Raw genomic sequence first — 20,734 nt, forward strand, 5'->3', positions numbered from 1 at the left:
ATTTTATTACCTTTCAGATTTAGAAAACACAAATACACCAAACAATATTGTACATGCACAGCTTCAGTATACAAGATCCACCAATGTCTTTTCAACGTGAAAACTCTCTTGATACAATCTCATGGAGATCAGTTTTAATACTGAAGTCAAACATTAAGTGTTCTGACAGTTGAAACCTTGTTTTGTAAAAGGATCAAATTTACAGCATGTCTTTTATCTCAGTCGGCCTTTGAGTCGTTTGTTTAATAATGCACTTAGCCAAGTTCTCAACAAAATTGGTTGACTTGTGATATATGTTTAAAGATACTGTATATCAAATATGCTGCTTTGACAGCCATACTGGCAGCTTATGAGTCATTCTGTGAGTGTATCCTTTGATTTCAATGGTTGACTGAGGATTCCATTAACAATACATATTGTGATCCAATCAAATCTGCTTCTGTCATGGTTTGGACTCGCATTGAAAACACTGGGTCCGTGTCCCAGTAAATTATAAATCACAGGTAACAGTGACCAATTTTAAATAATCTTTTGAATAAAACATGACTTTTGTTCTCCAATTTATCCAAAGCAACACTTGGCCTTTGTACAGAAGTGTCAAAACCAACCAATACATGACTTATAATTAAACATTAAAGAATCCAAAACTGAACATCTCCACAGTACTGATACTAATACGTTACAAAACAATGATGGAGATGAACTTTCTGCATAAAAAAACAACACAAAATCCATTGTCTGCGTATTTTTAGAAGCAGATAATTTTAAAACTTAGTTCTAGAGATTTCTCTTTGTAAACATTTGTTGGTTTTCAATGACATTCTATGTTAAGAGGATGTATTGGTACAGATGAAATCACACAAAAAGCCACGTTAGCAAGCATATCAACAAAAAGCGCATTTCTACCAATACTGCAGTCATCACTTGGGCAGTAACTTAAACTTTATCCCAACAAAGCTCTCTGCAACTGCTGGGTTTTTGGAACTCATGTATACAACTGAAGCGTTTTCCCCCACATTGATGAATAGTCCCAGGGCCATACAAATTAAGTGTACCTACTGAATTTGAAAGAAAATAAATGCTGTTTTGAACCATGCCTGAGTTGGAGCAGGACCCCGCCCTTGCGAGGTGACCTGAAGTTGTTATTATTCTATTTCAAAATAAATACAATAACACCCCCAACGCTTCTGGCATCCGAAGCCTTGAACCATGACGGGTACAATAAATGTTTTTCTGCTTTTTTTTCTTCAAAATAGATGAATGGTTCTCAAAGAGACATTCAACTGACACACTAGGGTAAGGTAATACGCCACCATTAGGAAGTAACACACACACACAAACTACAAATCTCCCTTTTACCATCCTTTTGGAAATATCCTAAATTAGCTCCGCCTAGACCCTGATAGATCTGTCTTCGGTCGCTGTCATTAGAACCACAACTACCGTATCTCACCCCTAGACTCCCTCAGGCTACACTCTCATTTATTAAGATGTTGTAATGACTGCTAAATCATGGCACATTTCAGATTTCCCATTTGTCAATTCGGGGGCATGAACAAGACCACTGTGTCGTGGACTAGTTTATCTTCTCTCTATCGTGAGATCATCGAAGGAGAACTTGAAAACCTGAGCATTGAGGCTTTGTTGGAACACACAAGTGAGGCATGGGATGAAGGAAAAAAAGCAAAATAATAGTGTAAAAAAGGATGATTGAATCTGGGACCAATTTACACTGTGGGTTGAGGGACCTGGCTGAAGAAGAAAAGAAAATAAGAAAAACATAATTTTTTCTACCCAACTGGCAGGCTAAATGCCGTTGTAACACTGGTATGACTGGAAGCTTTTCACCTCTCGTCCTCCCTGCTCTGGTTGATGTTCACTGAGCGCTCTGGCACAGAACGCCTGTGTGACACAGATGGGCGCCTCACACACACTGGTGGGAGACAAAACAATCAGCCGGTTCGCTTGTGTCCTTACAGCAGAATACAACAGTAGGTAGTGAAATGCTCAATACAGCCTGAATCAAATCCATCCATCTGGTGTCAGACCAGTTTTTTCTGATTTGCGTGGCTCGCTAAGGTGGTTTGTAGCCTTGGGGGTACATTAAGCTCTGTAGCGCAACAGCAGAATGACAAAAAGGAAGATGGCTGGCACTCTTGTCAAGTCCAGCCTCATGTGAGGCTCTTACACAGGGCACCACTGGAATCTTTTGACAGTTCGTAAATATACAACAATTATGACCTGCATGGGCGGCATTTACAAGAAGCAGCCTTCCTCTAACTGTTCATCCAGTTGAGTCATTTCCCTCACAACAACCTCATATACATCCCCAAAGGCACAGGCACATTGACATTGGGTGGACAACCATAGCTGACTGAGTTGAGGAAATGAAAAAAATTAAAAATAAACAAGCACAAATCATTTGTATAACATAACAAATGGGCATCATGTGACATAATGTAATTTCTGTCATTGCATTATGACAGTATGGTTGAGCTAGCTTAGCATTTACATAATGACAAGGGGGCTCAAACTAGTTTGGCACATGAATGGAAGTAAGGCATTTGTGACTTTCTGGTACAGTCATATACTAAAGTGTTTAGACGCAGCCTTGAGATTTAGTTTCGTCATAAACCTTCACAACACTTGTTTTACTTGTGCTGTATCGCTCCGTGTGCCCCAACCTAAGTTCTTAGTCCACTAAGACATATGAAATAAATGCTTTTCTTGTGTTGCCTCCAGAATGGGAGGGATTGTACCGCTAACGGCAGAGGGAAAATAAACATGGATGTTTTGGCCCGGGTTTGGATTAGATGGCCAGTGCATTCTAAGCTGAAGGAACAGAAAGTCGGTAGTCAATCCGTCATGACGTGGACCTGCATGTTGACAATGCGATGGCGAGGAGCAGAGAGAGAGGGGCTCTGTTCAGACTCCAGCCTCGTGAGCCTCGAGCGCTCATACCTGGATGAGACAAACACAATCAAATCAGCTTTCATAACAACACAGGCAAAACCCAGTGAGTAGCTGAAGCAATGTTTGACTCAGTCTGACCTGTGGTATTTTCTTTCAGCAGAGCTTTTCGTTTTCATTTTAAAAGAAAAACATTAGAAGAAAGTTTTTTTTTGAGGGGTTCGCTGACAAAAGCTGTGGAATGTGACCGAATCAAATTCATTTTTCTACCACACTTAGCCAAAAAGTGCAGTTCTACCATACTGTTCTGACCACTTTCAAACTTGCATCCTGTGCATCACCCAGCACGTGGCCAATAGAAACTCTCTCCAAGAGACTGCTCTCTCCCTTCCTTTCAATACCTTTGACAACATTGAAAATGTCTGAAATGCATCAGAAGTTTGATTTGAGAGGCCCGGTCTACAATTACATCCTGTCTATCCCTTTCAGCGGCTCACCGCAGAATGTCAACATGGCAAATTAGCATTTAGAAGAGGCAAAAGAGTTGGAAGAGCTACTGAAGTTTCATAGAACTGAAATGATATCCCGCCAACGCGGAGTGGAGTTGGAAGTTAACCTATCTGACAGAGGCAAATTTCCCTGCATAATGCAGAAGGATATAAGCCGTCCGAGCCAGAGGTCGTCTGAGGGTCTGGACGGTTTAGAGTTCCAGCTGGACGAGGCGCCTCACCTTCTTCAAGTTCCTCTTAGATGACTTCATTTACAGGACAAGGCTAACAAAATATTGATCCTGACTACGGTTATTGTCTCAGTGGATCGAAACCCACATTAAAGTTAATTAGGCATTTATATATATATATATATCCAAATAAATATATATGCTTATTATATACAATAAGAGGATCTATATATATACATACATACACACACACACACACACACAAACACACACACAGTGTATATATATATATATACATACACACATAATGTTCTTCGTGTAAAAGTAATTCAACATAGAGCACCCAGCTTACTCAGCTTGTGTATCTGGATGGCGTCGGTGGCAGGGCCCAGCCCTCCCTCGCTGAGCGCCCGGATGTGGACGATGTAGTCGTCATCCGCTGGGAGGGTCAGCTCCGCTGTGGAGTTGGTGGTGGTGAGGGAGCTCACCTCCCGGTGTTTCAGACGCCTGTAGGAAACCTGGGCGGGACGGGGAGACACGCTGTCATCTCCACGGCAACGAGGGATGGGAGATGTTCTTTCATACAGGGAGAAGGTCCCGTATTTGATGTTAGCGCTGAAGCCACACATTCTGTTCCATGTATGGCTGCTCTGAGCACATCCATCTACATTTAAATTTAAACGTTGTCCTTTTAGCAGACTGTCTTATCCAGAACGACTTAAAGTAAGTACAGGGACATTTCCCTTGACGCAAGTAGGGTGAAAAGCCTTGCCCAAGGACACAACGTCATTTAGCACGGCCCGGGAATCAAACCGGCAACATTCTGATTAATAGTCCGATTTCCTAACCGCTAAGCCATCTGACCCCCATCTAGCAACTGTAGAAGGCTAGATGAAAGTATTTTCACGTGGATTGACTTCCAATTCATTCGAATCGACAGAGAGAACATAGTGAAAACAAAGTGGAAAAGTTGATACGAATAAAAAGGATCAATATCGATATTTTTCGTAGTTACATCATTTGACAAGAGGTTAGGTGCCTGGACAACTCTAAGATTAGTCAAGCAGCTTGACAATGTCGTGGAAGTAGAACATGTGTTAACAAAGAAGGCCCAGGGCTCTCGGTTGGATCAGCGACCACCCAGCCAAGATGAATAGAACCTACAACACATTAGCGAACTAACTAATTAGCCATTAGCCTTGGTGAATGGGAAACATCCTAGCATGAACTCACTTTGTAGCCAGTAGCTTCCGACTCCGTTTCCATTGTCACCACAGCATCCCAGTGTAGAATGAGCAGAGAGCCAATCAGAGTCCATTCCACGTTCAGCGGCGGTTGCCCTGGTGCTGTTGAACAGAATTTATTACAGTTTCCTGGCGACGTTGCCAAAAAAACTGCATGTCGCCGAAAACCTAATAGTGTAACAATTGATGGCCTCTCTGGTATTAGATCGCGAAGAGCCCACAGGAACTCCGCTGTCGCTGCCAGGCAGAAGCACTCGCCAGGCACAGTCCAACCATCACATCTAATTGGAGCCCTGCACTGAAACTGTGGGTGCCACCGACTCCCTAATCCCCAAAATGGAGGGCAGTGTGACTGTCCGCCCTCAGGATACTTACGTGGTTTCTTTGTGGTGGCGTTGATGGCAGGGAGGAAGGGGCCGGTGCCAGCGGTGTTGAACGCGCTGACGGTGAGAAAATACTGACTGTTTCCTGTCAGGCCGCTCACAGTCGCTGTGGTCTGGTTGCTAGGCACCCTCACTTTGCCCATGGTCTCTGGTTTGGTGTCGTCTTCCCAGTACACTACCTGGGAGGCAGGAGGACATGTAAGGCACAGTCCTGAACATACGTCTGTGGGCTATGGTGTTAGTTACATGCAGAAAAATTATAGTGTTATCCATCTTTTTCTCTTTCTTTCTCCCCATTTCGCTTACAGTCAGTGCGTTCCCTTGATTGCATCTGTTCTCTCTTTCTTTCTCATATATATACATATGCTGTTTATATACTGCCCATATCAGTTCAAAAATCTGTTTATAAATTATTATTTTTTATTTCAGAACAAAACATTACTAACACTTTAAAAGCTGTAATTCCCTCTAGGTGAAACTGTCTGGTCATGGTTTAAAGGTTTTTAATGTACTTTCTCAGATTTTGTCTGCAGCTCTTCAACACTATCTCCCTTCACCTTCCTTCTGGGCTATGATAACACAGCAGTTTTATGTGGCGAGACACAAGAGACAGGAACTGCAAAACTCGGGTGGATGGGTAAATTGCTTTTGTATTCTAAAACACAACATAAAAAAAGGACCAAATAGCTTTTCTTTTTTTTTGTGCAGTAGCACAGTGAGGGCCTGTATAATTTCAGTTACAAGTCGTCCAATTCAAATCAGCCGTTTCCATGGATACGAAGAGTTTGGAACCAAGAAAATTCCGAGGTACACCATGGATGACAGCAAGCATTGTAATTTTTTTTTACCAAAACGCCTTCGGTAGGCGTTTACAAAACGGAGAGACACGCACCTCGTAACCCAGAACTCTTTCCGGGGTGAAGGAGAGACTCTGCCAGGTCACTTCTATTTCGGAGGCAGAGACACTCTGTGCCCCTACCGCCCCCGGCACCACGCTGGGCTCTGAAAGGAAACAGGGAGGCAGAGGTTGGCTCCGGTTGCTGCAGGCGAAGACAACTTGGAATAACATATTTCCAGTCTGGCATTCGAACATTTTCTCGTTCTCATCACCCTTTGTGTGGCACTGGCTGTGATGCTGTGATGGATTAAGAGTGAATCGACTTAACATGCATTTGTTCTTGTTCAGCTGAAACAGGGGCCATACAGTACTATTGCAAGACCACATAAAATAAGTTGACTTGTGAATCTGAAAGGGAGAGGAGTACCAAACAGGGAGTTATTGTGTGTGAAGCTCATAGGGTGTTATCTGAATCTGTGTGGCTGTTCCTGAGGGCGTTGGTGTTATAGTCCTCCCATCCTACTCCCAGCAGCCCCATCACAGTGTTCCTGAGGGCGTTGGTGTTATAGTCCTCCCATCCTACTCCCAGCAGCCCCATCACAGTGTTCCTGAGGGCGTTGGTGTTATAGTCCTCCCATCCTACTCCCAGCAGCCCCATCACAGTGTTCCTGAGGGCGTTGGTGTTATAGTCCTCCCATCCTACTCCCAGCAGCCCCATCACAGTGGGATTAACAGCCAGACGACATGATGTCATACGGTAGCTGAGAACAGCCATCTGGACAACAGTAGAACGGGTTTTGACGTGTGTGTGGGTGTGTGTGGGGGTGCGTGTGGAGGTGTGTGTGTGTGGGGGTGTATGTGTGGAGGTGTGAGTGTGTGTGTGAGTCCTCACCTTCCTCTGCAGAGTAGATGGTGACCACTGGACTGAAGGGTCCCTGGCCCTTGCTGTTGTAGGCCCCCACCTTCACGTGGAACGGGGAGAACGGCACGATGCTGTCGTTGCGGTAAACGTAGCGCGATGCTCCCGTCGCCGAGGTCGCCACGTGCGTCCACACGACCTCGCCAAAGGCCCGGAAGGCGATGATGTAACCGAAGCTCTCACCGTTCTGAAATTCTTCGGGGACAGGCTGGGAGGGAAACACAGAACTATAGTGATATTAAAACACATACAAACCACTGACGTACGGCTAAACCGTCGCGCTGAAAAGTCCCCCCCCCCCCTCCACCAACAACAACATGCAGAAGAAATGGGTTCCTGACCTGCAAATTGTTTTTCATTTGCCACCTCACTAAGTGAATTCAACAATGACCAAGAGCGATAGTTGGGAAGATTAAACTAAATGATATATAGTCCTTCGGGCTTTTTATTAGGACATTAGTCGATTAGTTTGTGAAATTAAACTGTTTGAATAATAACTTTTTTAATGTTTTTTGCCAAAGTCATTAAACTTGCATTTCTTTTTACCGTTGAGATTTCAACGTTTTAGTTCAGTGCTGTCTAAGCCCTGCAGTAGAGTGAGATAGACTGCAGATTGGATTTGACTGAACGCTGGCCTTCATTTTTTATCACGCCTTATTCATGGAATCCAATTTATCTGTCTGGTGTCATGTCCTGCTTGTGAGCCGCGCTGCAGAGCCTAAACTAAGGAGTTACAACTGCGGCAGAGGGGCCACGTTTCAGACGGGCGTGGGATTTACGACGTCCGCTGGGCCAAAACGAACCGTATCTGATTTAAGATGACGTAAAGAGTGCCCTCAGTTCAGTGATATGCAACTAATGTCGACAGTTGCCCTTTCGATGGGAAACTGGAAACACAAGACTGATGACTTACCTCCCAGGTGACGACCAGCTCTGATCTACTGCCTCCCCCTCCCCCCACGTCGGCAGGTGCGGAGTCAGGAACTACACGTCGGTGACAACAACAACAACAAGACGTCATGTTTGTTTTTCTTCTCAGCAGACAACACCTGGATCATGCATGCAGTGTCTCAAGTTTGACACGGATGAATATTTAAGGTTGTTTCGATGAAGAGCAAGTAACTCAAGTTTTTCAGGTCAGGTTGTGTGTTTGGGACTACTTGAACACTGTATGTGCTCAACGCTGCCTAGTAAAGAACCTGGGGGGTATTCCAGAAAGCAGGTTATGTGACATACCCGAGTAAGTTAACTCCCCAGCTGACACCCAGCGTTGTAGCAACATTTCCAGTAGGTTGCTGCAACATTGTGAATCAGTTGGTGGGTTAACTTACTCGGTTATGTGGCATAACCTGCTTTCTGGAATTTCCACCTGGTCTCATGTTGAAGGGAAACATTATATTAAAGGGAAAAACTACATATAAGTCACACTTGGTATTATTAGTGAGACCAGTGGTTAAGAAGGTTGTAGGCCTATTTGTTTAGTTGATGTGATGTTATAGCTGTACGGTTTTTGGTTAAAATACACATATTCTGTTAGAATTGTGCAGTCTTGGTTATCTGCTGTACAATAAAATGTAAAAAATAAATAAAAACAGCTTTTTCGCATTAGACCTGCATCCTCTGTCCTTGTCTTCAGAGATGAAGGGCTGGGTTCTCCAACCCCAACACTGTTCCTGGCCAGCACCCTAAACTCATACTCCACCCAGGCGTTGAGATCCACCACCGTAGCTGTCAGAGTGCGCCCTTCTATCACCTCAGGGACTGGGGAGACAGCGGGAGTGCACGTCACATCAGATACATCCGTCATTCCTCTGGACCATCGCTTGTGTGTGTGTGTGTGTGTGTGTGTGAAAACGTCTGGAATAATTTTCACTCGAGGTGTGTCAAATTGGATGTGTTTTCTTCGAATTCTCTGTCTTATTACAATACTGGATCTCCAGGTTTAGATTCCAAAGGGGGCTGCCTTTCTTTAACACAACAGCCAGTAGTGTAAATGAGCTACCTGTGTTGACTCTTTGCCAGCCCACAGTGAAGGGTGTTCTCGCCTGGATGAGGTAGGTGGTGATGGGGCTGCCATTGTCTCGGCCAGGGCTCCAGGAGAGCTGAGCTGTGCTGTCTGTCACCTCCTCCACAGTCGCTGTGTCTGGGGGGCCTGGGGGGCCTGAGGGGAGCAGGAGGGAGCACAGTCAGGTACCTCCTCCACACACACACACACACACACACATATATACATACACACACACAAGCAGCTGTACACACACTCTCACACACACACAAACTCATATACATACATACACACAAGCGAGCAACCGTATATACACACAAACACACAAAGTGACACACATTACAGGGTCTGGAAGGCAATTTAATACGCTAACCCTTTTTTTCTTATGTAAATCTACCTTGCGTGTGTTTCAACAGCCTAAGCAGACAGGTATATGCAAATATACACAAACAAGAGCCCACACACACAATAACACCCATTATAAAGACTACAAGGCAATTTAAGACTCATTCTCTGGAATTAAGCCAGCTTTTTTCACCAAACCTTTTCTTAATTGATCCATAAAACACAGTCTGAAAGTACTTCGTTATGCGGCGCAAATTATAAGGTAAAAAATGAGAGGCTTTCATAGGCCAGGATTTTCCCATTTATTTTCATTATTCGGCCAATTAGAGAGAGGGATCTTTCTGCTCCGCCTCGTCGGCTGTTTCCTGTTGTACTGAAGCTGTCCGGTCACCAGAGATAATGGACCACCAGAGAACAAATGAGGAAGAACACCTACGAGCACCGCTAATTCCTCACAACAACACTAGCGTCTTACCGCTAATTCCTCACAATGACACTAACGTAGCACCGCTAACACCTTACAACGACGTAGCACCGCTAATACCTCACAACGACACTAGCGTAGCACAGCAAATACCTCACGAAGGCCTTCATTAGAATTAGGCTTGAAGACAAATAGGGCTAATAAAAAATAAAATAAAAAATATCAATACTATAGCAAATAACATAAAAATAAAAGCGTTACATGGGAACAAAACACTTCCAATGGATAAGCAGTGATAATGCAACTCAGTTGTTCAGTCAATACCATTTTATTTGGTATACATTCACATTTTGAACGTGTATTGATTGAGTATTCAGCTTGAAGGCTAGGTATTATTCAATGTCTATGGAGGTTTTGGTTCCCAGAGGCACTAAATGCAATAGGTATGTGCTTAATACATCAGCATGTCAACACAAGCTTTGTTTCACGATATCGATCTCTATAAAACTCATTAGAAGCCCTTGATAAAAAAGCTTTGATACGTTGCCCTCATTAAAACATATTAATGGAACACACAATAAAGGATCAATTCCTTATCTGCTTAATTATATATTCTTGGCAGAGCAAAGAGGATGTTGTCAAGATCTTCAGCGGTGTTAAAACAGGCCATTATTAACACGGACAGACCGGAACAGAATTTATCGTAGGATCAGCACAAGGCTAAATGATAGGATGGCGGACATCTGGCTAATTTTAGTTTCAAGACACCTTCACACCTTCCAAAGCTGCTATCATATCACAGCACATGAGAGATCCTCTGTCACTCACCACAAGCGCCATAGAAACACATGCAGGCTATGGCAACGCACGCTAGAAGATAATGACAATTAAGACATCATCAGATTATCTATTCGTTCATTTCATTTGGTGCTTTCTTTGCCCTTTCCTGAGGCAGTCACAAAGCATATTGCAGACAGAAGGTCCTTAGCCAAACTCTCCAGTAGGTCTACTTCTAAATGCCACTCCCAGTGAGACGAGTATTGACCCCTATTGGGCTCTCCGGAACATGACGTTCCACTCCACTCCCCCGTGTGCTGACAGCTTGTGACTGGGGCGGTGATTTAGTGAGTGGAGAGAGAAGTGGTTTCCTTACCTTTCACAATCAATATGGCCACAGCTGACAGGCTCTCGACGTCTGTGTCGACCACACAGATGTACTTGCCAGCATGGATAAGCTGGATGTTCCTCACCATCAGATCTCCAGACAGTCTCTGATGAGGCAGACACAAAGTTCAAGCAACATGCCTTCCTGGTTACTGGTTGTCGACAAGTTTAAGCAAGGTTCCTGAATGTTGTTTTTATGGGGGGGGGGGTTTGGGGGGGGGGCTTTCACGCTTTATTGGACAGTTTTATGTGTAGTGTGACGACAGGAAAGGCAGGGAGAGAGAGTGGGGAAGATGAGCAGCAACAGAGCCCCAGCCTACATGGTACACGCACTTATCTGGTGAGAAACCAGAGAGCCTCCTTATAAGCGGTTTGATGAAGCCTCATTAAGATGTCATCGGGTATACATCAAGAAAAGTTGGTACAGAGACAGGCGAAGGTCACTGTAGAACCGTTAATAACATTTGGATGTTTTTTTCCCCCCCTGATAGTCTGTGCTCGCTTATTACTGTGGACGCAGCCCTTTAAGAATATGAGAGACAAAAATCCATTCACTTCTTAAGTCTCTGTAGCCACTTTTCTCCATGTTGAGAAGGAGAAAGTGAAAATGGGCCCCGTAGATTTTCATCTCTGAAGACGACTGCTAGGAGCAAATGGTAAATTAGTGGTGAAATCTCTCTCTTGGCAATTGGCAAGGGAAAGCAGTCAGGCCGATTTGGTTTAATTATGGAAATTAATTCCTTGAAGCTGTGAAGTTAAGTTGATAATCTCTTTGGACTGGGGACATTACAGCATTTGTGATGAGTGAATCTCATTTCAGATAAGGAAATCGTCAGTCGCACAAACACAAGCAGAATGTCTAATCTTGGAGAGGGACAGGGTTTGTGGGTGTTCACAATCAAGTCTCAAGTCTTTTTTTTGGGGGGGGGGGGTCATTTTGTTGAAGACACAATATTTTTTACCTCTAAAACGTAAACCCCCTGTTCAAGGACGATGGAGAGTAATGATAACAGCAGCTATATAAATGGCAAAGACGCAGTGTCTGAAAGGAGCACTAATGGATTCACTATGGAGGAAACATACAAAAGGTGGAGACTACCTGACTGATGGAGTGATTTGGCCTTTATTGAAACATCTGCTCACTTTCCCTTGAAACAAAATTATGTGGATTGAACGCGTTTCATCCATCTAACCTATTACTGAACATCCATTTAAACCATCATTTGAAAAAACTGCACATGCAAGCGGAGAGCAGGAAACAAGACTAATCGATGAAAAACAAACTGCCTCACTTCGTGAAATTAATGAGTGACACTGGCCATCGCTGATTTTACAAGGATTATTCAAAGGGGTTGGGAACAGACTAATTTAGCAGGCTTCCAGCTCGTCTAGTAATGAACGTGAGCGAATATCTTTTCCAGTCAAAAAGGAAGAAAGACGCTCAGGGTGAGAGTGGGATGGAGACATACGGCAACTGTTCCTCTCCACGGGGGGGAGGTCTCTGCTCTGAACCGGAAACCACATCCTGCTTCTCCTCCCAGACAGACCGAGAGTCACTCACCCCTCCCACCGGCTCAAAGTGGCGGTCACCCTTGGCGATCAGCTGCCCGTTGAAGGCCCAGGAGAAGGTGACGTCAAGGACGGGGTCGCTGGCGACTTGGCAGGGAAGCACCAGACTCTCTCCCACCATGATCTCCATGTCCACAGGACCCTGGGTGATCCGGGTGGGGTCTGGACACAACATGGGGGTGTCCTTTCAATTCAATGTATTTTATCAAGAGGGACAGTGTACATTAATGAACATAAAAATGTAAATGCACCCAATTATAACCAAAAGGCTAGTTTCCGTTGGCAGTCCCCCTGTCAGAGTGAAAAAGGCTATACAACCTTAAAAAAAGGCATTAAGTTCAAATATAACAAACATAAAATCCCAATACACAAACCGCACTTGGTCTTTAACCATGGAGTTTCACACTCACATTACTGGTGAGTACAGCTCAGGGGTAGAGATGGGTTAGGATGGGTATGGCTCAGATGGTTATGGCTCAGATTGAGATGGTTACAGCCCAGTGGTAGAGATGGTTACAGCCCAGTGGTAGAGATGGTTACAGCTCAGTGGTAGAGATGGTTACAGCTCAGTGGTAGAGATGGTTACAGCTCAGTGGTAGAGATGGTTACAGCTCAGTGGTAGAGATGGTTACAGCTCAGTGGTAGAGATGGTTACAGCTCAGTGGTAGAGATGGTTACAGCTCAGTGGAATAGAATTTGATCCCCCCTATGTCATTTGGATAAAAGATGGATACAAATCTTCTAAATGAATACATTATTATTTGTACATTATTAAGAGGGGAGCTGACACTGTCGGGTGGTTCTCTGGGTTGAGTGAATGAGTGCCGTAATCAAAAATGGATGGATACAACCACTGTTGAAGGTTTGATGGTTTGACTAGCGAAAACACTCAAAGCATAGAAACAATCACCCTTAAGCCTTCTCCGAAGAGTGTCAAGTCTTCTCATATCTCTTCATGCTACAGTAAATATCATCTTTATCCTACAGTCTTTTCTTATCCTCATCCAAGTTCATTGTGCCCCATTGTCACAAGGTACTAAACTCACAAGCTCATTAACCACAACCCCATGGAACACTCCGTACACTGGAATGTGTGCATGGTTCTATAGGTTCTATAGAACGCTGTCTTCTAGGTTGTACAGTACAGACTCCATTCCACATAACAGCCTCCAAGGTTGTTCTGATATTCTGAGAGACTGAACACGTGATATCTGTAAATAATGTAGTCCAACATCTACAACTGGGCCCTATTGCTGTGACAAGTCACATTAAAACACTGTGGTTATCGTGAGCCAGAGGCGTAGCCACAGGTAGGCCTGGGTAGGCACAGGCCTACACAATTTGATGTAAGGCCTACCCTAAAACTAAAATATCTCCGAAGAATTCTGCACCGGGTGCACATCGCAAAGTAAATAAGTAAAAAAACTAAAAAGATGCCTATCCATATTTTTCTAGGCCGACCCAAAAAGATTATTCTGGCTACACCCCTGTCGTGATTGCCAGAAATATGCAGCCAAACAGAAGCGTTTACTTAGTTAACTATTATTTTATTTTATAAAAATAAAATTTAAACTGCTCACTTGTTTGTATCTTTTACTGAATTACTTCTCGTTCAATCGCACATTGTTTGCTCATTCGTAAGTGGACCTTGTAAAAACGGAGGTCAGTTTAATATAAAATCGATACACGTTGTTATGTGATCATTCTTTTTTTCAGCGTGAGCGCTGAGGAGCACAGCAGTGACGGTCTGTTCCAGTAAGGACTGATACTCACAGCCTCCACAGGTCCTGTAAGCCCCTCTAATCCGGAGACCAATTACAATACACAATCAGATAAAAAGCAAGGAGGTGATTGATTCTTAGGAGGTGGCAAGGTAGCAATTCACATTGCGATGGGTTACGTTTGTACACGCTGAGCAAAAAAGGAGGGCACTCATTCAAAACGGATACAGCCACTGTTTGGTTGAGCATGCTGCGCTTCAAAAGTTGAGATAATTAATCGTATCAAATAAATTAGATAAATCACAAGACAAGAAGAGAGGGGGTGGACGAGATGGGGGAAAAGACTGCTTATTTACCTTACGTGGACATCAAAGCAGGAGAGAAGTGACATGCAAATAGTGTCCTTTGAGGCCTTAAGCCAGTGATAATCAATGCAAAGGTCAAGCTACCATGGACACTAACTGCATTAATCCTGAGAAAAAACACTTCAAAGTCTTAAGAAACTCAGAGATGGCCATCACAGCCCTGAACAATAACATCCACCCCTTTATTAACAGCAACTTTCACAGCAAGTGTTATTTTAGCACCAGGAGTGTTGATATACTTCTTGAGAGTGGACCGATACAAAATGAACATGTAACCACTCAACAAGTACAATGAAAACCCCTGTTGTTGAATCAACACTTGAAATAGCTCAATACACGACCTGGAAGCTATCCATTTCACAGCTATTCATCTCTCAACGCAGAAACTGTGACGATGCTGTTGCATCGCTAGCACAATAATATCATATCACATACATCTTTATTATTTAAACTAAGGGGAATTTCATAAGGCACAGCCTAATGGTTGCTTCAGCAAAACTAACAAGGCTTCAGGCACCTTCCTAACTCAAGGGAAGACAGCTTGTTGAAATGAGAGTCAGATGGCTGAGCGGTGAGGGAGTCGGGCTAGTAATCAGAAGGTTGCAGGATCGATTCCCCGCCGTGCCAAATGACGTTGTGTCCTTGGGCAAGGCACTTCACCCTACTTGCCTCGGGGGAATGTCCCTGTACTTACTGTAAGTCGCTCTGGATAAGAGCGTCTGCTAAATGACTAAATGTAAATGTAAATGAGAGTTTCTGACAACAACAACAAAAAATCCCAGGACTACTTTTGTGTTGTGTCCTTAAGTCTGTTGACTCAACAGGAACAGGCTCATTCTGGAGGGAATCCTTTGTGTTCCAGGGAAAGAGAGTACGACAGGAAGATGGGAAGGAAAACAGGGAGAAGTCAAGATGGGAAAACGGGTAAAAGCAAGGTACGAGTCGTTTACCCGTCACCAGGAGTCTGCCGGTGGTGCTGGAGGTTCCAAATCGGTTCCTGGCAAAGCACGTGTAGCTCCCAGCGTCCGACTTGGTGACGTTGGAGAGTCTGAGGGTTCCGTCTGGAGACAGAGTGACCCTGTGACAAGGTGAGAGGAACACAGGACAGGTCACACTCCCCCCTGCTCACTGAACCTAAGGAATTATGTTGTGCAATTAATCCGATTAGAGAGTGTGGGTTTTTGGTTGTGAATGTGAATGTCACAACGACCTCAGCACTATAAAGAAAAAGGATTAAGATCTCAACATCAGTGGAGTATAAAAGCGCATAAAAGAGTCTAAAAGCAGGCTCAATCTTTCCAGATCTCAGTCTTGAGGGACAATAGAGCTGTTACAATAGAGATGAGCAGATTGAGCGTTTAACCTTTAGAGCGAAATGGGAACAGCTCAAAGAATCTAACTGTGTTTTGTATCCGGTGTGTCTGAGTTCTACCTGTCACTGGTGTGGATGGGCAGGTTTCCCTTCTTCCACACGATGCTGGCGGTGGGGTAGGCCTGGGGCTTACACTCCAGGCTCACGGTGCTGCCTGCCTTGGCCTTCAGCAGGGCTCTGAGGAGATTCCCTGTGAAGTCTGGAGGAGAGGCTGGGGGGGATGGGGGGGGGGGCAGTAAACAGGGTGGACAGTTGAGGGGGGAGGGGATAGATGTGAGGGGGGGCAGTAGAGGGGGGGGCAGTGGAGGGGAGGATAGATGGTGAGGGGGGGGCAGTGGAGGGGGGGATAGATGGTGAGGGGGGGGGCAGTATAGGGGGGGGATAGATGGTGGGGGTGCAGTGGAGGGGGGGGGGGTAGATGGTGGGGGGGGAGGGGCAGTGGAGGGAGGTAAAGGGAGTAGATGGTGAAAGGGGGGTGGTGGAGGGGAGGGATGGTGAGTGGGAGGGGGCGTGTTTAGAGTGTGTTTAGAGCATTGTGCATTGACACGAGGAGTTCTAGAATCTCTAGAATCAAGTATTGAAATTGTTGTCAACAGGCTGTTTTGAAGTTGCTGGTATTCTCTCAGGATTTTAAACCAGCTATGGGATACAATTGTGAAACTAAATGGAGAAGACGCTAGTGAAACTATTCAGACTTTTAAGACCAATTTATTCATTGACAGGCATACAAAGCCATTATTTGATAAGAGGGGAATAGAGTACATTTCTTTATGGACGAGAATGAACAAAGTGTCACCTTTTGTAAATTGGACAATCGCAATCAACATAATGATCATTATCAACATTGGATTTGGCTTCAAAAGACAGTAAGGGCAATCAAGTTAAGATCAAATCCCACTATTCATCAGCCATCTTCTCCAAACAACCACTTCAAAGTATTATCACGCAAAGTGTAGAGACAGTTGAACGTGTGTTCTCTCCACCACACCAGTCTTTTGGACCCTCTTACTCACTAATCCTTACAACCTTTAAAATGCCTCTGATATGACCTTTAATATTCTTTGTAACCACTGACACGGAGATTGAAGGAATAGATTAAAAGATACCTTACCCAAAACCATGAGCTCAGCGCTGAAATATATGACACCGTATTTGTTCTCCGCCATACACTGGTACATCCCAGCATCAGCCACGGTCAGGACAGACACCGACAAGATGCCATCGTCAACGTGAATCCTGTCCTGCAGAGACAACGAGCAGAGACATTTACATTTTACATTTAGTCATTTAGCAGACGCTCTTATCCAGAGCGACTTACAGTAAGTACAGGGACATTCCCCCCGAGGAAAGTAGGGTGAAGTGCCTTGCCCAAGGACACAACGTCATTTGGCACAGCCAGGAATCGAACCAGCGACCTTCTGATTACCAGCCCGATTCCCTAACCGCTCAGCCATCTGATTTCCTAGAGACAACAAGCTAGCTACAAGACCTAGAACCTTCTATACTGATATTTAAAAAGAAAACATTGGGGAAAAGAGCAGCCATGACAACAGCAGTGTTTCCCACACATAGACTAATTTGTGGCGGTGCGCCACAGAATCAACACCGGCCGCCACACATTGCGTTTCGTAAACATTTTTTTTTATCGCTATTTAGGTAAAAACACGCAGCGTATTCGTTCAGCTGCATTTCCTTTCCCTGCTCTCCCTCCGTCTCTTTCACGCACGCGTCTTTCTCACATACACACACAGTCACTACGTCAGCACACGTTAGCAACGATGCATACGCCGTTCTAGTGAGACCGACAGCTACATCAGCGAGCCTTCAGCATTAGTGCCGTAGCTAAAGGTCTAGGAAAGTTGAGGCTACTTTTCGCTAGGTACCGACGGACATGTCTTAATCGAAGGTTCCCCTTCGTTGTTTTGGTGAGAAGTTTCAAGAGCTAGCTACTTACCCGGCGTCATGGAGCCGACCAGTTAAATAGTTATTTAGCACCCTGTATGCAGCGTCGCTACCTGCATATGCAGAAATTATTTGTTTGTTGTTGTTGATTGATTTTGTGAATTATTTCGACCCCCCCCCCCCGGTCTGACATGAAACAACCCCCCCCCCCCCCCCCCCCCCCGCCACATATAGCTTTCTAATCTGTGGGAAACACTGAACAGGCAGTTGGAATCAAAATCTAACAGTCAACAACAACAACAAAAAAACACACCAAAAAATACTGATGGAATTAGTACCAGGCGGTGTGGTTTCAACAGTTCATGTTGAAACAGTAAAAAAAAAGTGGATTCTGAGGGAACAGCTGGTGTATTTTACCAGCGTTTACTGTGCCGTCATGTATTTCTCACAGTAGGTTACCCTCGAAGCAGAGACGGTTCAACATGAGCCATGAATAATGAAACACGAATACTAGCTCTCCTTGGATAAAATGGAGCAATCTCTACAGGAACACACTGATACACTCAAATCAGCATGCAGAATCTACCCAAGAGACAAACACGCACGTACACAAGCATGTGCACCTACACACGCATAGCATGTTCACATAGATGACGGACGCACACACACACACACACACACACACACACACACACATGCACCCACACATACACACACACACACACACACGCACCCACACACACACACACATGCACACACATGCACACACACACATATGCAGTGTTTCACAACTCATAACAATGGTGTTCTCAAATACAGTCAAAAACATAAGGTTAGCAGCTCCCAAAGGTAAAATCCTCGGCGTTTCCAGAAGGTTAGATCTCACATAGGTGATATCTATCTCCATAATCTATATACAATAGGAATGTATAAAAGGCCTTTATGGAGCTACACCAGAGCATTGGTTCTTATGAAAAGGCAAAAACAGGCAAAAACATTGTCAGCCCAGGGCGCCATGGTAACTCACTGGGTAGGTGAGTTACTAACCCCTAACCCTAACCCTAACCCCACAGGCTGTGGCCCACGCGCTGGGTTCAATTCCGGCGACGGCCATTTATGCATGTCTTCCCCCCCCCCCCTCTCTCCCTCTCTCTCTCTCTCTCTCTCTCCCATACATTTCCTGTCTACCTCTAACTGTCTCTGTCCAATAAAGCCATCAGAAGGCCAAAAATATATATATTTTATATATTTGTATATGTTATTCATTTATATTATTATGTTCAGTATATATTATCATAGAGTCAGCCCACAGTTCTGCATCGAGGGGTGTCCTTACTTACCTCAGAGACCAGAATCTTGTTGTTCTTCAGCCAGCTGTAGGATGGTTTGGGCTTGGCGTTGGCTCTGCACTCCCAGTACAACCTCTCCTCAATGGCCATGGCTGTGTCCTTCATGGTCTGGATCCACTGGGGCTTGGCTGAAGACACATGCAAGACATAACATCACTGCTATACAAGTGACAGCACACCGGGTGTGTTATTATCAGGCCTCAAAGGGGAGGTCTTCTGTCCTTCACCTACAGTATACAGTGTGGTTGATCTGTGATAGTAACAGGCAGGGAACGAACAAGGCATCCATTCAAGACCTCCTTTTATATGACGGATAAAGCTGATAAAGCTTCATTTCTTAAAAGGACATTTCTAGGTTCACCGTGTTCCTGGTGCTGTGGAGGATTATGTTGGATCTTTTGTGCGGATTTCTCTTGAACTTCTCCCTCAAGGCAATCTTCCCCTGAGGCACAACAGGAGCACTGTTGTACCAGAGGCAGGAAACTGTCACTTTGCTGTTTTGTAACTATCCTCATCCTTATCTCGGTGGTTTTCACAGCCTACCACACGTCGACCCCCAGATTCCCACCCCTCACACACCTAGCACCGAAAACAGAAGCTTTTCTTGGGGAGTCGTTTAACACTTGTTAACATGCATGGTGCACTTTTCAGCACCATGCTGTCAATTCCAATTACAGAGGCGTTGTTTACCTCAACCACAAGAGTGTGGAACAGCCAAAAACAGGAATAAGTGGTGAGCCAGGCATCAAATATGCAATAATTGCAGTTAAATTACAAGCAACTTCTGAATCGTTGCAGTCTGTGAATGGCGGAGCTTTGCTGATCGAGCACCAAGAGCCAGTGATGTTTGAAGACAGAATATAAATCTGTTAATCAACTGCACAGTTTCAAGGCTACAATGCGTCATGCATAGCAACAGTGGGTCACACCAATAAATGTGTTTAATGATCTTCAAACCCTACGAACCGGATTTTGCAGTTAAAATAGCTATTCTAGGCCTAACAAGCAGTGCTAAAGCAATGTAATCGCATCAGGCCTAATTGCCTGTCTTATACAGTAGATATGATAAAGGTTTTGGTTAATACCCCATAAACTTTAACATTCATGTATCCCATCTAGCCTACCTGCGCTTAAATGTCTACGTTTGTGAGGTGTGCGTGAGGCGTTTCAGCTGTCCGGCAGTACCGTGGAAGGCGAGACGACCTGTAGCGATGTTCTTGCCCATCTTGTTTTCCGCTACGCACTCGTAGCCACCAGTGTCATCTTGCTGGAAGCTGGGTATCTCCAAGACCGCGTTGAAGTACTTCATCTTCACCTTGCTGGGGAAAGGGATACCGTTGGCTCTCTTCCAGGTAATCTCAGGGACCGGACTGGAAGACAGAGAGAACGCAGCTAGGTGGATGTGGGGAAAACAGACGCCTCAAGATTTAAGAGCAGTCTAAAAGCCAAGCTCACGTTGCTATTAGCATTCTCTTTTCAGAGCCAAAATACAATGTGTAAAGTAGACCGTGTTATCACAGCTTTGTTCAATATAAATTCACATTT

At 44.5% G+C, this 20,734-nt stretch overlaps 1 protein-coding gene across 1 annotated transcript in view; it reads right to left on the bottom strand.

Annotated features, from left to right (window-relative positions):
• cntn3a.2 (contactin 3a, tandem duplicate 2) overlaps positions 1 to 20,734 on the bottom strand; it is a 28,929-nt gene continuing 8,195 nt past the window's right edge. The window contains exons 8-23 of the mRNA XM_047040625.1: positions 20,375 to 20,559; positions 19,181 to 19,317; positions 17,050 to 17,179; positions 15,999 to 16,149; positions 15,517 to 15,644; positions 12,473 to 12,642; positions 10,901 to 11,018; positions 8,976 to 9,134; positions 8,585 to 8,734; positions 7,887 to 7,957; positions 6,947 to 7,181; positions 6,109 to 6,218; positions 5,209 to 5,395; positions 4,823 to 4,935; positions 3,942 to 4,107; positions 1 to 2,961 (exon numbers count right to left, since the gene is read on the bottom strand). Of these exons, the coding sequence (XP_046896581.1) occupies positions 2,864 to 2,961; positions 3,942 to 4,107; positions 4,823 to 4,935; positions 5,209 to 5,395; positions 6,109 to 6,218; positions 6,947 to 7,181; positions 7,887 to 7,957; positions 8,585 to 8,734; positions 8,976 to 9,134; positions 10,901 to 11,018; positions 12,473 to 12,642; positions 15,517 to 15,644; positions 15,999 to 16,149; positions 17,050 to 17,179; positions 19,181 to 19,317; positions 20,375 to 20,559 (2,308 nt within the window). The 3' untranslated portion in view covers positions 1 to 2,863. The remainder of the gene's footprint in view (positions 2,962 to 3,941; positions 4,108 to 4,822; positions 4,936 to 5,208; positions 5,396 to 6,108; positions 6,219 to 6,946; positions 7,182 to 7,886; positions 7,958 to 8,584; positions 8,735 to 8,975; positions 9,135 to 10,900; positions 11,019 to 12,472; positions 12,643 to 15,516; positions 15,645 to 15,998; positions 16,150 to 17,049; positions 17,180 to 19,180; positions 19,318 to 20,374; positions 20,560 to 20,734) is intronic.

The sequence above is a fragment of the Hypomesus transpacificus genome, chromosome 18, assembly GCF_021917145.1.
Source record: "Hypomesus transpacificus isolate Combined female chromosome 18, fHypTra1, whole genome shotgun sequence".
NCBI lineage: Eukaryota > Metazoa > Chordata > Actinopteri > Osmeriformes > Osmeridae > Hypomesus > Hypomesus transpacificus.